Raw genomic sequence first — 12,439 nt, 5'->3', positions numbered from 1 at the left:
TGCTGATTCTGCTCTCATCCCAGACTGGGAGAGTCAGCAAGCTTCAAAAACCAGAGTTCTCTATCTCTGCCCCTCCAAGATGGGCTAGTACCCAATAAATAAAACTTTTTTATTTCCGCAATCAACTCACATCATGCACAGCCAGCCCAGGCAACATTTTCCTTTCTTCCATTTCTTTGTGAATTTTTCATTTTTTATTATGGAAGATTTCAAACATGCGCAAGAGTGGGGAGAATAGTATATTGATGTACCCATCACCCTGCTTTAATAATTATCAATATTAGGCCAATCTTTCATATATCTCCCAAACGCTTTTTTTCCTGGAATGTTGTAAAAGTAAATACCAGATATAATGTAATTTCACACAAAAAAAAATATTTTAGTATCTCTAACAGATAAGGGTTTTTACAAAACATAATCCACAGTGCTATTATCTCACCTAATTAGACCTTACTTAGTATGTTCTAAGGCCCAATCCATGTTCAAATTCTCCCCATTATCTTTTTCTTAAAATATATTTTTTTATTGGTTTTACAGAGGAAGGGAGAGAGAGAAACATCAATGATGAGAGAATCATTGATTGGCTGCCTCCTACACACTCCCCTCTGGGGATTGAGCCTGCAACTCAGGCATGTGCCCTTGACCAGAATTGAACCCAGGACCTTTCAGTTTGCAGGCCTACACTCTATCCTCTGAGCCAAACCAGCTAGGGCTCTCCCCATTATCTTAAAATGCCTTTGAACCGTTGGTTTGTTTGAATGGCAATCCCAACAAAGGACCCCATGTGGCATTTGACTGCTAAGTCTCTTAGTCTCTTTTATAACACTTGCTCCTTTGTGTCCCTTTTTTTGAGCCATTTATTTGTTGGAAAACCATGTGCTTGCTCTGTAGAATTCTGTGAGTCTTTTTAGAAGTATTCTTATCTGGGTGGGAAATCATATTGCTTTTACTTCAAGGAAAGACTAAGAGGAATGAATTAGTGACAGATGCATAGAAAATTAACCAAATAATAAAGATAATAGGAGGTCCAACATGGTGGGAGCATAGGAGGATGCTGAACACACCACCCTCCCATAAACAAACTCAAATATACACATAGAAAACAATTACTCTTGCAAAAAAAAAAAAACACAACAAACTGGGGACTGAATGAATAGTTTCTGAACAACAAACAAGAGAGAGACACTGCATAGAGAAGGCTGGGAGGCCTTGGGAGGTCTCAGAAGCTGAGGGAACTCTCTGGACTGAGGAGCAAGTGAGCACCACTGTTTTCTTCTCCCTCCACTTTGATAGGCAGGTTGGAAACCTATTCAGGTGCTTGGCCCTCAGAGCAGGGCTTTCTCAGCTACATTGCCCAGAGCCCTTTGTCCCTAAACAAAGAGAGCAAGCAGGAACAACAGGATGTCACCACACCCCTGGCCTCCCTGCCAGGGGCCTCTCTCTCCTGCTCAGCAAGCTACTGCCCCAGCTGCCATGAGCACCTGGTATACCCAGCACACAGAGCCTACAGAGAGGTCTCTTCTATATAGGACCATGTTCTCTACAACAAACAAGAGAGAGAGTAAAGAGAAGTCTGGGAGCCATGGGAGCTCTCCAGGGACCGCCAGTGAGTGCCATTGTTTATGCCCCCCTCCAACTCCATAGGGTGTGCAGGGGGCTCTATCCAGGTGTTCTGGTCCACCTGCCAGGTTTCTGCAGCACATTCCCAGGCACACCACAAAAATATCTAAAACGTGACACCAATAACATAAAGCATGGAGGAAGGTGGGGGAAGGAGAAGGAAAAAAATAAGTGGAGGAAAAACAACCAATGACAAAGAAGAAATCAAACAAGAAATCAGAAACTATCTTGAAACAAGTGAAAATGAAAATACAGCTTTTCAAAATGTATGGGATGCAGCAATAGCAGTTCTAGAGGGAAATTCATATTTATATAGGCCTACTTCAAGAAAAAAAGAAATATCCTAAATAAACAATCTAACTCTATAACTGAAGGAACTAGAAAAAGAAGAACAAACAAAACCCAAAGAAACAGAAAGAAGGAAATAAGTAAAATTAGAACAGAAATAACCAAAATAAAAATTAAAAACAATAGCCCTGCTGGTGTTGCCCACTGGTTAGAGCATTGGCCTGCAGACCAAAGAGTCGCTGGTTGGATTCCCAGTCAAGGGCACCTTCCTAAGGTTGCAGATTCAATTCTGGTTGGGAGTGTGTGGTAGACAATCCATCGAGATCTCTCTCTCTCTCTCTCTCTCTCTCTCTCCACGCCCTCCCTTCCACTCTCTCTAAACAACAACAACAACAAAAAATCAATGGGAAAAATATCCTTGGGTGAGAATTAACAAAAAGGTTTTTTTTAATAAAAAATAAAAAACAATAAAAAAAGATCAATAAAACTAAGAGCTGTTTCTTTGAAAAGATAAACAATTTAACAAACCTTTAGCCAAACACATGAATAAAAAGAGAGGGAGACCAAATAAGTAAAATAAATGAAAGAGAAGTTAAAGCTGACACCACAGAAATAAAATAGAAATATACCCATAAAGAACAAGCTGATGGTTGCCAAAGGGGTTGGAGGATGGGAATAAAAAATAATTACACAAATAAATAAAAAAGTAATACCCCAGGAAAAATAGACCATATATCAAAGGAATTATAATTACACTACACTTCTTGAATACTAATTGAATATTTGTTTAGTCAGCTTGAATAACTGTTTTGCAGTTCTAGTATTATAAATGCAGAATAATCATACAAACAAGAGGTACAGGAAAATGTAGAAAGTGATATAAGAGCTCAATCTTCATATTCCTTAGTAAGCAGTCAATAGATAAATTTAAAAGTGGGAAAAAACACACCTAACATTAGCAGTAGAAATCTGATGCTTACAAAATAGATGTAAGACTAGAAGAAATCATCAGAAATACCAGAAAGAATTTAAAGGAATTGGAAGTGAGAGGGAATGGAATAGGAAACAGATAATTTCAAAGTGTATATCAAATTATCAGATTTATTAACAACAAAAAATTTGAAAGTGTAGGTTCATTTAGCTGGTATCCAAGGCAGCTAAAATCTGAGAAAAAAAAATGAGTTAAGACTCCAGGAACCGTTGAGGCTTAAGTAGGCCAGTGTAGGGATAGAATGTGAGTCTCCAAGCCCCTGACTACAGGATTGTGGGCACAGCATAGAGATTGTGGATATTTCTTTATCCAGGCAGCACCGTCCCCTACCTGTTCTGCCTTTTGTTTCTTTGTTTACACCAGAGTGACCAGCCAGAAACAAAATGTCAGCCAACTCTCCCAGGCATTGTCTAAGCAGGAGACTTCATCACTGCCAGCCAGATCACCTTTGCCTTTTCCTTCTCTCTCCCTTTCTTTGGGAGCTTCCAAGGTACTTTTGGGAGGGAGCTCCCAACAACTCTCAACACTGTTTTAGTTCCTTCAACAGACTTCCAAGTTGGAGGCCTGTTTTCATAGATTCAAACTCCAAACACAGCAGGGACCACCTGGGAGGCCTGGGGTTTTCATCTCCCCTTCTTCTCTTTCTGAGGTTCTTTCAGAGGTGCAGAATGATGTCATCACCATTAAAGTCAGACTTATAGCCCAGCCTCTTGTTTGCTGTGTGACCTTGAACAAATTACTTAACCTCTCTGAGTTTCACCTTGTTAGCTGTAAAAAGGAGAGCATAATAATATATAGGGTTGTTGTAATCACTTAAAAAGAATAATGCATGTAAGGTGGGTAGCACAGCTCCTGGCTGACTGAGTGCTTGGTACATGAAGCTATTGACCATTACCCATATACTTGGAATCACCTTCCAGCCATCCCCTATCCCAGAGTCTCCAGAATGACACTGGGAGTTCCTTTTGGAGACAGGGTACTCCTCACCTATACCTGGCACTCCACGTTAACATTTACCTCCACCCCAGCCAGTCTTCTCTTTCCATAAGATCAGCTTTCATCTTGTCTTCTGGCCAAAGGGGTTATAATCTCTCTTGCTTTTGTCTGGAATCTTAAAAGCCTAACCAATTGATGGTTCGAAAAAACAATGGGATTGGGTTCCTGGTTCCAAAGAGGGAGCCAGGGAGCAGCTGGATGATGCTGCCTGAGGGAAGGACAATTTGGGGGGGTGCGGGGGGGCACTGTTAGGCCAGTGAGACTTTGCAGGAGCATGAATGGCGTGAAATGAGGAAGAGAACCTGTTGAGGGGATCTTGACATCCCAAAGGAGGCTCACCAGAGAGTTCACAGGAGGCACTGAGAGAAGGATCTGTACCCCTCAGCTTCTGTAATAGGCCCCCAGAACTGTCCTCCCGCCGGGGTCGCCCACACAGGGAAAAGATGGTTCCCCCAAAGGAAATTAGGGTCTTGGAAGAAAAATAGATCTTGGGCAAGGCCCTGAAATGCTAATTATCTATTATATACAGAACCAGGATCCAGATAACTTCCCACAAGATCAGAACAACTGGCTAGATCCAACAAGATAAAATAAACATTAAAAAAATGTAGACTCCTACACTGAGGGTCAAGAAACCAACGGCACACAAAGATGTGGAAAACCTACCAGATTAATAATGGGCAAGTGATATGGCTGCCAGAAACATTAATTCAGTGTGAGGACATATTAATGGAGGAGTAGAATCTAGGAAAGGGGAGGTGAAAGTTCAGCTTTATTCCCAACTGAGTTCAGTTCCAAGAGTAATACTTTAAATGGGACTTTGTTGACCTAGTAAGAAGCAAATGGAGGAGAGATGTCACAAGGAAAACAGTAGTAGAACTGGTGAGATGATACGGTTAAATGGAAAAAGCCAGAACCTCTCCCAGAGTCAGAAAAGCTGGATTCCAACTCCACTATTTATCAGTTATTAAAGATTAATCATTCTTCACATCACACACCATGTCAGACACAAGTGAGCCCTGAACTGCTTTTCTGTAAGAGCCAAGGGGAGGAAAACACTGGGAGGGAGAGTTCAGCTCAACCCTAGAAAAAAATGTCTTTCTTTTTTTTAGTGACACTTGTCATTCTTATCTCTGGTGACAAAAGAAATTCATGGTTGAATAAAATATTGGTAAACAGAAAAGCAAAATTGGGTAAAAATCACATCTCAACTCCCACTTTCTAATATTTAAGGATAAGCTACATAGACAGACAGATATGAACAAAAATTATCAAATAATTATCTGATCTAATTTAGAGTATCAGCATGTAAAGATGTATGTATGTGTATATAAGTATGTTTATTAATATTGTTTCTAGTAGAAAAAAACTTGTAAACCACTATCAGTAGGAGAATACTGGGAGTGTCTGAGTAAATGATCGTGCATACACATCATGCAAGACTGTGCAGCTCGTTGAAAGAAAAGGGTGGAACTAACAGGTATTACCTTCAAAATGTTTCCACATATATAGCTTGAGGCAAACAAAGTTATAGAATAATATGCATGGGGGGGAGGGGGATGAGGACACATTTGTAATACCTCAACTAATAAAGAATTAAAAAAAGAATAAGATGCATAGTATGATCCCATTTGTGTAAACAAATGCATGTACAGATATATTTTAAATGTTTTTATTGAGTTTTAGAGAGAGAGGAAGGGAGAGAGAAAGAGAAACATTAATGTAAGTGATCATTGATCGGCTGCCTCCTGCACAGATCCAGCCCACAACCTGGCCATATGCCCTGACCAGAAATCAAACTAGCAACCTGTTGGTACATAGCAGCATGCTCAACTAACTGAGCCACACCAGCCAGGGCCACATGTATGTTCTTATAAGCAAAGGAAACAGTATGATGTTAACTGTGGGTACATTTGGGAGGGCACAGTTGGAGAAGCCAATGCTAAGACAGTTAACATGTTCTTTGAATATTCTGTGTTGTTTGAATTGGGATGATCAGGATATATTATTTCTAAAATTCAAATGACTGAAATTTAAATAATCAAACAATAATCTACCCTGGAAATTTCTCCATGTCATTAAAGATACTCTATCACATCTAATGACCGCATATATTCCTTGTGTGGATTTCTCTTAATGTACTGAACCTAATGTTGGATATGTAGTATATCAGGAGCTGTCCAAAGAGGGTCCAGGAGCATTTTGACAATGTCTCTCAGAATTGAAAATGTGCAGACCCATAGATCTAACCATGCCTCAGGTAAGAAACTATCTGACAGGTACACTCATACATGTGTATAAAGATATCTATGCAAGATTTGGTCCCTGCCTCATTATTCTTTTCTTAAAAAAATAAATCTTTATTGTTCAGATTATTACAGTTGTTCCTCTTTTTCCCCCCATAGCTCCCCTCCACCCAGTTTCCACCCCACCCCCTACCCTTACGCCCATCCCCCCACTGTCCTGTCCGTAGGTCCTGCCTCATTATTCTTGCTAGCGAAAGGCTAGGAACAACCTACCTGTCCAACATCAGGGACTATATAAATAAAAATCACAGGCTGACCATATACTGCAATTCTCAATAGCCGATATAAGAAATGAGATGGATCTGTAGACATGTACATGGAAAATGTGCCAGGATATATTGCAAAGTGAAGGGGGAAGGCAAGTTACAGAACAATATGTACAGTGTGATCTCTTTTCTCTTTAAAATATATATGTGACTGTACATTGGAAAAGGTCTGAAGGGTACACATCAAGCTGTAGCTAGGCTTTACCCATACGTATGTCCATATCCCTATAAGGATATAAGTAGAGCATAAAGGAAGTGCAGAGATCAGCTATCTCCTTCTGAGCGGCATTATGGAAGGAATTTCCACATCACTCAGGGGTGACCTAGGTCCCCCCTTGGCCCTGAGACTCTCAGAGAACGGAGAGGTCCGGGCCAGGAGAGGAATCCACGCCTAAGGGGAAAGGGTTAAGTGAGGATGCGGTTGCTGTGGGCGGGCTCAGCAATCGGCAGCGCCAGGCTCTGTTAGCCAAGTCTGAGCATCGCGGAGGATGCGGCGCTGCGAGCGGCTGCTGGGACACGCGCAAGGTGAACGCGGGGGCTGCCTGCGCGACGCCCAGGTGAGGAACTGGCAAAGGAAGGGGGCAATGGTGGGGCCCAGGCAGGGAGCATGGCCTGCAGCCCCGGTCTCAGCAGGGCGCAGAAGGCCCTGCACCAGAGCCCACCCCCACCCAGGACACTGCGGGGAAGGCGCGGAGCCAGGGGCCAGGAGAAGGAGGACGAGAGGTAACCTGAGATGGGCCAGCTCCCAGACGCTGCCCTGCACTGCCCTCTCCCTAGACCCTGAGACAAGGAGATACCCTTCCCCCGCCCCCAAAAAACACATTTCTCCAGCAGCTGGAACCTAGTGCTGGGCAGCCCCCCTCTTTGTCCGCAGATGCCCACATCTCCTGGATTGGGGGTGGTGAGCAGATGGCATATGCTTATTGAAGGCCCAGCTCAGCTGTCTCCTCCTCTGCAAAGCTTTTTGGACTCCCTGTGCAAAATGATCTACAGCGCGTTTCACAATGCCTAGTATGACTGTGTGACCTTGGGTGAGTTGCTCAACCTCTCTGAACCTCGGTTTCTTCCCCTGTGAAATGGGTATACCCACACCTGCTTGTGTTGGGAGGGTTGGATGAGATCAAGGGCATTCAGCTACACTTAGCACAGGAGCCTAACTGGGTAAGAGCTCAACACAGGAGTACTGGGAATCAAACCAGCAACCTTTATGAAGGAGTACCTGTGTTAGGGGCCTTTCAGTCAGTCCCCCTCTGCTCACCCCGACTCCTGACACTAGAACTGATGCTTCTCTTTAGATCCCCAGCACCTAGCCTGGGAGAGGTGCAGAGCATGGAGCTTGGTGAATGTCTGAGAAATGAGCCAACAAGGATTTAGGGCAGAGTCTAAACCAGGGGTGGGCAAACTTTTTGACTCGAGGACCACAATGGGTTCTTAAACTGGACCAGAGGGCCGGAACAAAAGCATGGATGGAGTGTTTGTGTGAACTAATATAAATTCAAAGTAAACATCATTACATAAAAGGGTACAGTCTTTTTTTTTTTTTTTTTTTTTAGTTTTATTCATTTCAAACGGGCCGGATCTGGCCCGCGGGCCGCAGCTTGCCCACGGCTGGTCTAAACGCATCTTGGGGGATGGGTTTAAGGGGTCTTTGAGCCCTCTGAAATTGTCCATAAGTTTTGGTGAGCTTGGGCATTTTCTTGGGGAGAAAGCCTGTAATTTCCATTGGCTTCTCAGGGTGTCTGTAGGCCACCAAGGGTTAGGAGGCAGGGAGAGTTGGGCACAGCTATTTCCCAGAGGCAAGGAGCAGGGCCGCCGCCCCTAAACACGCTGAGGCCTAAGCTCTCCTCCCCTCTTCTGGCTGTGGGGTCCTTCCTGCCTCCTTGGCTCAGCTAGACACTCTCAGGAGTGGAAACTTTAGGGACTGTATAGCTGGGGCAGGCCATATGCTGGGGGGCTGAAGACAAGAAATGGAAGATGCAGATGCAGCCTTAAGGAGCCTCAGGCCAGTGTGGGAGACAAGAGATGACTACACTGTGACCAGGGTGATGGGAAGGGTGGAGGGAGGTGTCAAGGAAAGAAATGTCTAGGCTGAAACAAGCCACTGTCATATCTTACCTGGCTTTCTACGCTGGCCTCTCTCCCTCTTTTAAAACATTTATTAGACGGTGAAACTCCCATGCTTAACATCTTCATTGGCTTCCTGTGACACCTAATAAACTCCAGGTGCCTTGCCCTGGTGTACCAGTCCTCTTGGGATCTAGCTCGGTCTTTCTGATTTCATCTCCCTCTGCCACTTTCTCCATTTGTTGAGCTCCAGCCACACTGCCTCCTTGTTGCTTTAACTCGCCTAGCTCATTCCTGTGTCAAGGCCTTTGCACTGTCTGTTCCCTCTGCCAAATGCTTTTCCCCCATATCTTCAAATGGCTGGCTCCTTCCATTCAGCATTGAGCTCACATGTCACCTCAGAGAGGCTTTCCTGGCACCCCTGTGTAAAGTATCCCCCACCCCATCCGTCTATCTCTTAATTCTGTTTTCTTTTCTCCATAGCTCACCTTATTTAACATCACTCATCGTCTGTCCCTGACTTAGAATGCCAGCTCCATAAGGGTAGGAATCTTGCCAATCCTGTTCACTGCTTTATCCACAGAGCATGGCACATAATATATGCTCCAGTTAGTTGTTGAAAGAGTTAAGAAAGCTTTCTGGACAAAGGGAAGAGTAAAAGAGCTCTAATACTTATGCTCCTCTCATAGGCCTGACCCATTATGTGTTCTGTTATGTAAGCATTATAAGAGCCCTTTACAGTTAGGTACTCTTTTTATACCCATTTTACTGAAACTCTGATGCAAAAAGGTAAAGTAACTCACCCAGGAACTGGCAAAGCTGGGATTCGAACCCAGTTCCCTCCTCAAAAGCAGGGGCCTCTTCCTCTCCACCTCTCTGATATTTGAGCTGGGACTTCAAGAACAGGATTTCAGCAAGTAAAGGAGAAGGGAGGGGGCGTTCTAGGCAGAGGGAATGACAGGAGCAAAGGCATGGGCACCAGGCAGCCCAGTAGGTGTGGAAAGGTAGGTGAGCAGCTTGGTGTGGCCTTGGAAGGCCAGGAAAGGGTCTTAATTCTCTTCTGAGGGTAATGGGGAACCACTGAAGGTTTTGAATCAGGGCAGTGGCATGAACAGAGATGCAGTTTTAAAAGTTCACTCTGAGATTGACCAGGAAGTGGGGAAAGGGGGTTGGGGTGGGGGACCTGCTTCCTGTCGCTCTTCATCCTTTTCCATCAGCCCCCTTGGGACAGCCATAGGAGCCTCCAACACTCACATGTCATTCCCCCTCCTTTTTTTTAGGCTTATCCAGTGAGGACTGGAAGTTGAGGGTTCTAGACCCAGGCATCAGAGCGGACCATGGCCTCCAGCCCATGGGGCCATGTACATGGCCTCCTGCTGCTATTGCTGCTGCTGTCTCTGGGGGCGGGCCCTGCCCTGGGTGGGAGCCTTCCCAAGGCACAAGAGGACTGGGAGCCACACCTGATCCCAGGAGCCCACCCCAGGGGCCCTGTTGGCACAGAGCCCGAAGCCTTCCTCTGGCAGAAGCCCAGAGATGAGAGCCCTTGGAACTCCAGTGTCCCCCAGGTCCGTGCGGAGGAGGTGCCTCAAAGGATCGAAGACGCTCCGCTTGGCCCAGCCCTGCATGGACCTCAAGCAGCCCAGGGGGCTCAGAGAGAAGGACTCCCAGTAACTGATGACTTCCAGGTGGCTCAAGGGCCACATTCTCAGGGCTGGACAGGACCTCCTGACTCACAGGAGCCTCTGGAGCAAGATGCACCAGCACCCCATCCAGTGGGGTCCCCCCACCTCACTTTCATCCCAACAACTCCCCGACTCCAGCTCAGGGTACCCACAGTTCCTCCCTCTCCAAGGGGGCCTGGAGGCCAAGTGGGACAGCGACCAGTGAGAGATGAGGGTCTGGTTGCTGAAGCCAAGCCCAGGGTCTCAGAGACATCCCCCTCCGCCCACCAGGGTCCTCCCCACACTCTTGCACCCGACTCAGGCACTATCAGGAGGCCAGTGCTGGAAGAACAGGATGGGGGTGAGGAAGACTACCAAGAGGCAGCTCAAGGCCCCATCTTCACCCAGCAGGATCCAGCAGCCTCTGTGACTGGCTCAGTATCCCCAGTTGAGGTGGCATCCACTCAGGAGCCTGGGTTCCAGCCAGACCTGACAGTGACCAGAAGGCTTCCTCCTGCCAACGAGCTGCCAGCTGAGCCCCCCAAGAAGGCTAAAGGTGGGGAGATCTGGGCAGTCAGTTTTCCAAGTCCCTCACTGAAGCAGGCTGACTTCCATGATGTTCAGGGCTCTCCAGGACCCAAACCTTCAGGTCCTCCAGCCTCAGAGACTCCTCATGAGCAGCACAAGCCAGGTGGGTACCAAGGTGAGGGTGCCATGCAGGGCTGGGAGGGGCAGTGTTCCAGGCAGATCGATGCCCCAGTTTCTGTGTGCCCCCTGGCCCCACTGGGTCCCATTTTTCTTTCTGAGGGTGATTATGTCTCCCTCCTGGGGGATTAGACTTCGGGGACTGCTGGAGGGGTCAGGCAAAGTGATGACTGCTTTTGTCATTTCAGAGATAGCAGCAATGAATGGAGCAGACCCCATCTCTCCCCAGAGGGTGAGAGGAGCAGTGGGGGCCCCAGAAACTCCCAAGGCCCTCATCCCCCCTGGCCCCTCGGACCCGGGACCAGCTACAAACCAAACGGAAAGTCCTGTGAGGACCCTGCAGCCAGGTGAGGGCATGGCTGGGGGTTTGGGGAGAGTGGTACTCTGTTTAATAACAAAGAAGTGTGCGAGGTCCATATGGGAAGCGGGGGAGTGAGGACAAACAGCTCTTAAAGGAATTGGCTGGGACCTCCTTCAAACAACTTGGGATAATAAACTAATACTCACTGGGTACTCTGGGAGAAGTCATGCGACCTTTGGGGGCTAGAATGTTCTTAACTGTAACATGGATGTATTTAGTGCAGTGATTCTCCAACTCTGGCAAATCACTCAAGGAGCTTTTAAAAAGTTCCCACGGAATGCTGATGCAGTCGGCCTCCAGGTGATTCTAATATTAAGCCCATGCTGAGAACTGCTGGTATATTATTAATAAAAATGGCAGCTCGCATCCATTTAACACTTATTGGGTGCTGGGCACTATGCTAAACTTTCAGTCCTCACCACAATCCAGTGAGGTAGGTGTTGCTACCACCCCCATTTTACAGATGTGCTTGGAAAAGTTAAATAACTTGCCCATCACATTAGGGAATAATGTAAAATCAAAAACATTTTACGAAGGGCTATTTTAATATTGTTATTATTGCAGACGAAGCCGAGGAGTGGCCGGGGCGCCCCCAAAGCCATCCCCCAGCACCCCCAGTCCAGGCCCCCTCGACGTCACGCCGGGGCCTCATTCGGGTCACCACACAGCGCGCCCTGGGACAGCCAGCTCCTCCGGAGCCCTCAGCCAGCTCCATGGCATCTGCCCCAGCCTCTAGCCCCCCGGCCAACGCCACCGCACCCCCCCTGCGCTGGGGTCCCCTTCGGCGGGTGCTGAGCTTTTCCTGGGAGCTGCACGTCTATGGGGTAGGGGTGCTCTTTCTGCTGCCGGCGTTGCTGGCAATGGCCTCTCTGGCAGCCGCCTCTACGGGGCCCTGGCTGGCACTGGTGGCGGCAGTGCTGGTGCTCCTGGCATCGGGGCTGCGGTCTGCCTACATGCTTGCCGACCCCTACGGCTCGCAGGCGCGGCTGGGCTTACGCGCAGGCCTGGTGCTCTAAAACCTACCCTTCCCCTTGCTGCTCACCGCGCTGGCGGCCCTGACCCTGCTAGGACTGGGTGCGGGGCTGCCCCCGCAGCTGCAGAACCCGCTCCTGCTCGGAGTCCTGGCGTTGACTCACGGCGTGGGGTTGCTCGCTACAGACCTGCTGTCGTCGACGCCGGCG

The 12,439-nt window shown here is 47.1% G+C and overlaps 1 protein-coding gene across 1 annotated transcript in view; it reads left to right on the top strand.

Moving 5' to 3' along the window:
* Positions 1-6,893: 6,893 nt before the first annotated feature.
* The window catches only part of PRRT3 (proline rich transmembrane protein 3), a 6,852-nt gene continuing 1,306 nt past the window's right edge, over positions 6,894-12,439 (top strand). Inside the window, 4 exon segments of the mRNA XM_015560341.1 lie at positions 6,894-7,498; positions 9,812-10,883; positions 11,086-11,244; positions 11,823-12,436. Of these exon segments, the coding sequence (XP_015415827.1) occupies positions 9,869-10,883; positions 11,086-11,244; positions 11,823-12,436 (1,788 nt within the window). The 5' untranslated portion in view covers positions 6,894-7,498; positions 9,812-9,868.

This window comes from Myotis davidii, unplaced genomic scaffold, assembly GCF_000327345.1.
Source record: "Myotis davidii unplaced genomic scaffold, ASM32734v1 scaffold73, whole genome shotgun sequence".
Classification (NCBI taxonomy): domain Eukaryota; kingdom Metazoa; phylum Chordata; class Mammalia; order Chiroptera; family Vespertilionidae; genus Myotis; species Myotis davidii.
Note: the sequence above shows the minus strand (reverse complement) of the source record. Positions and strands in the feature narration are given on the sequence as shown.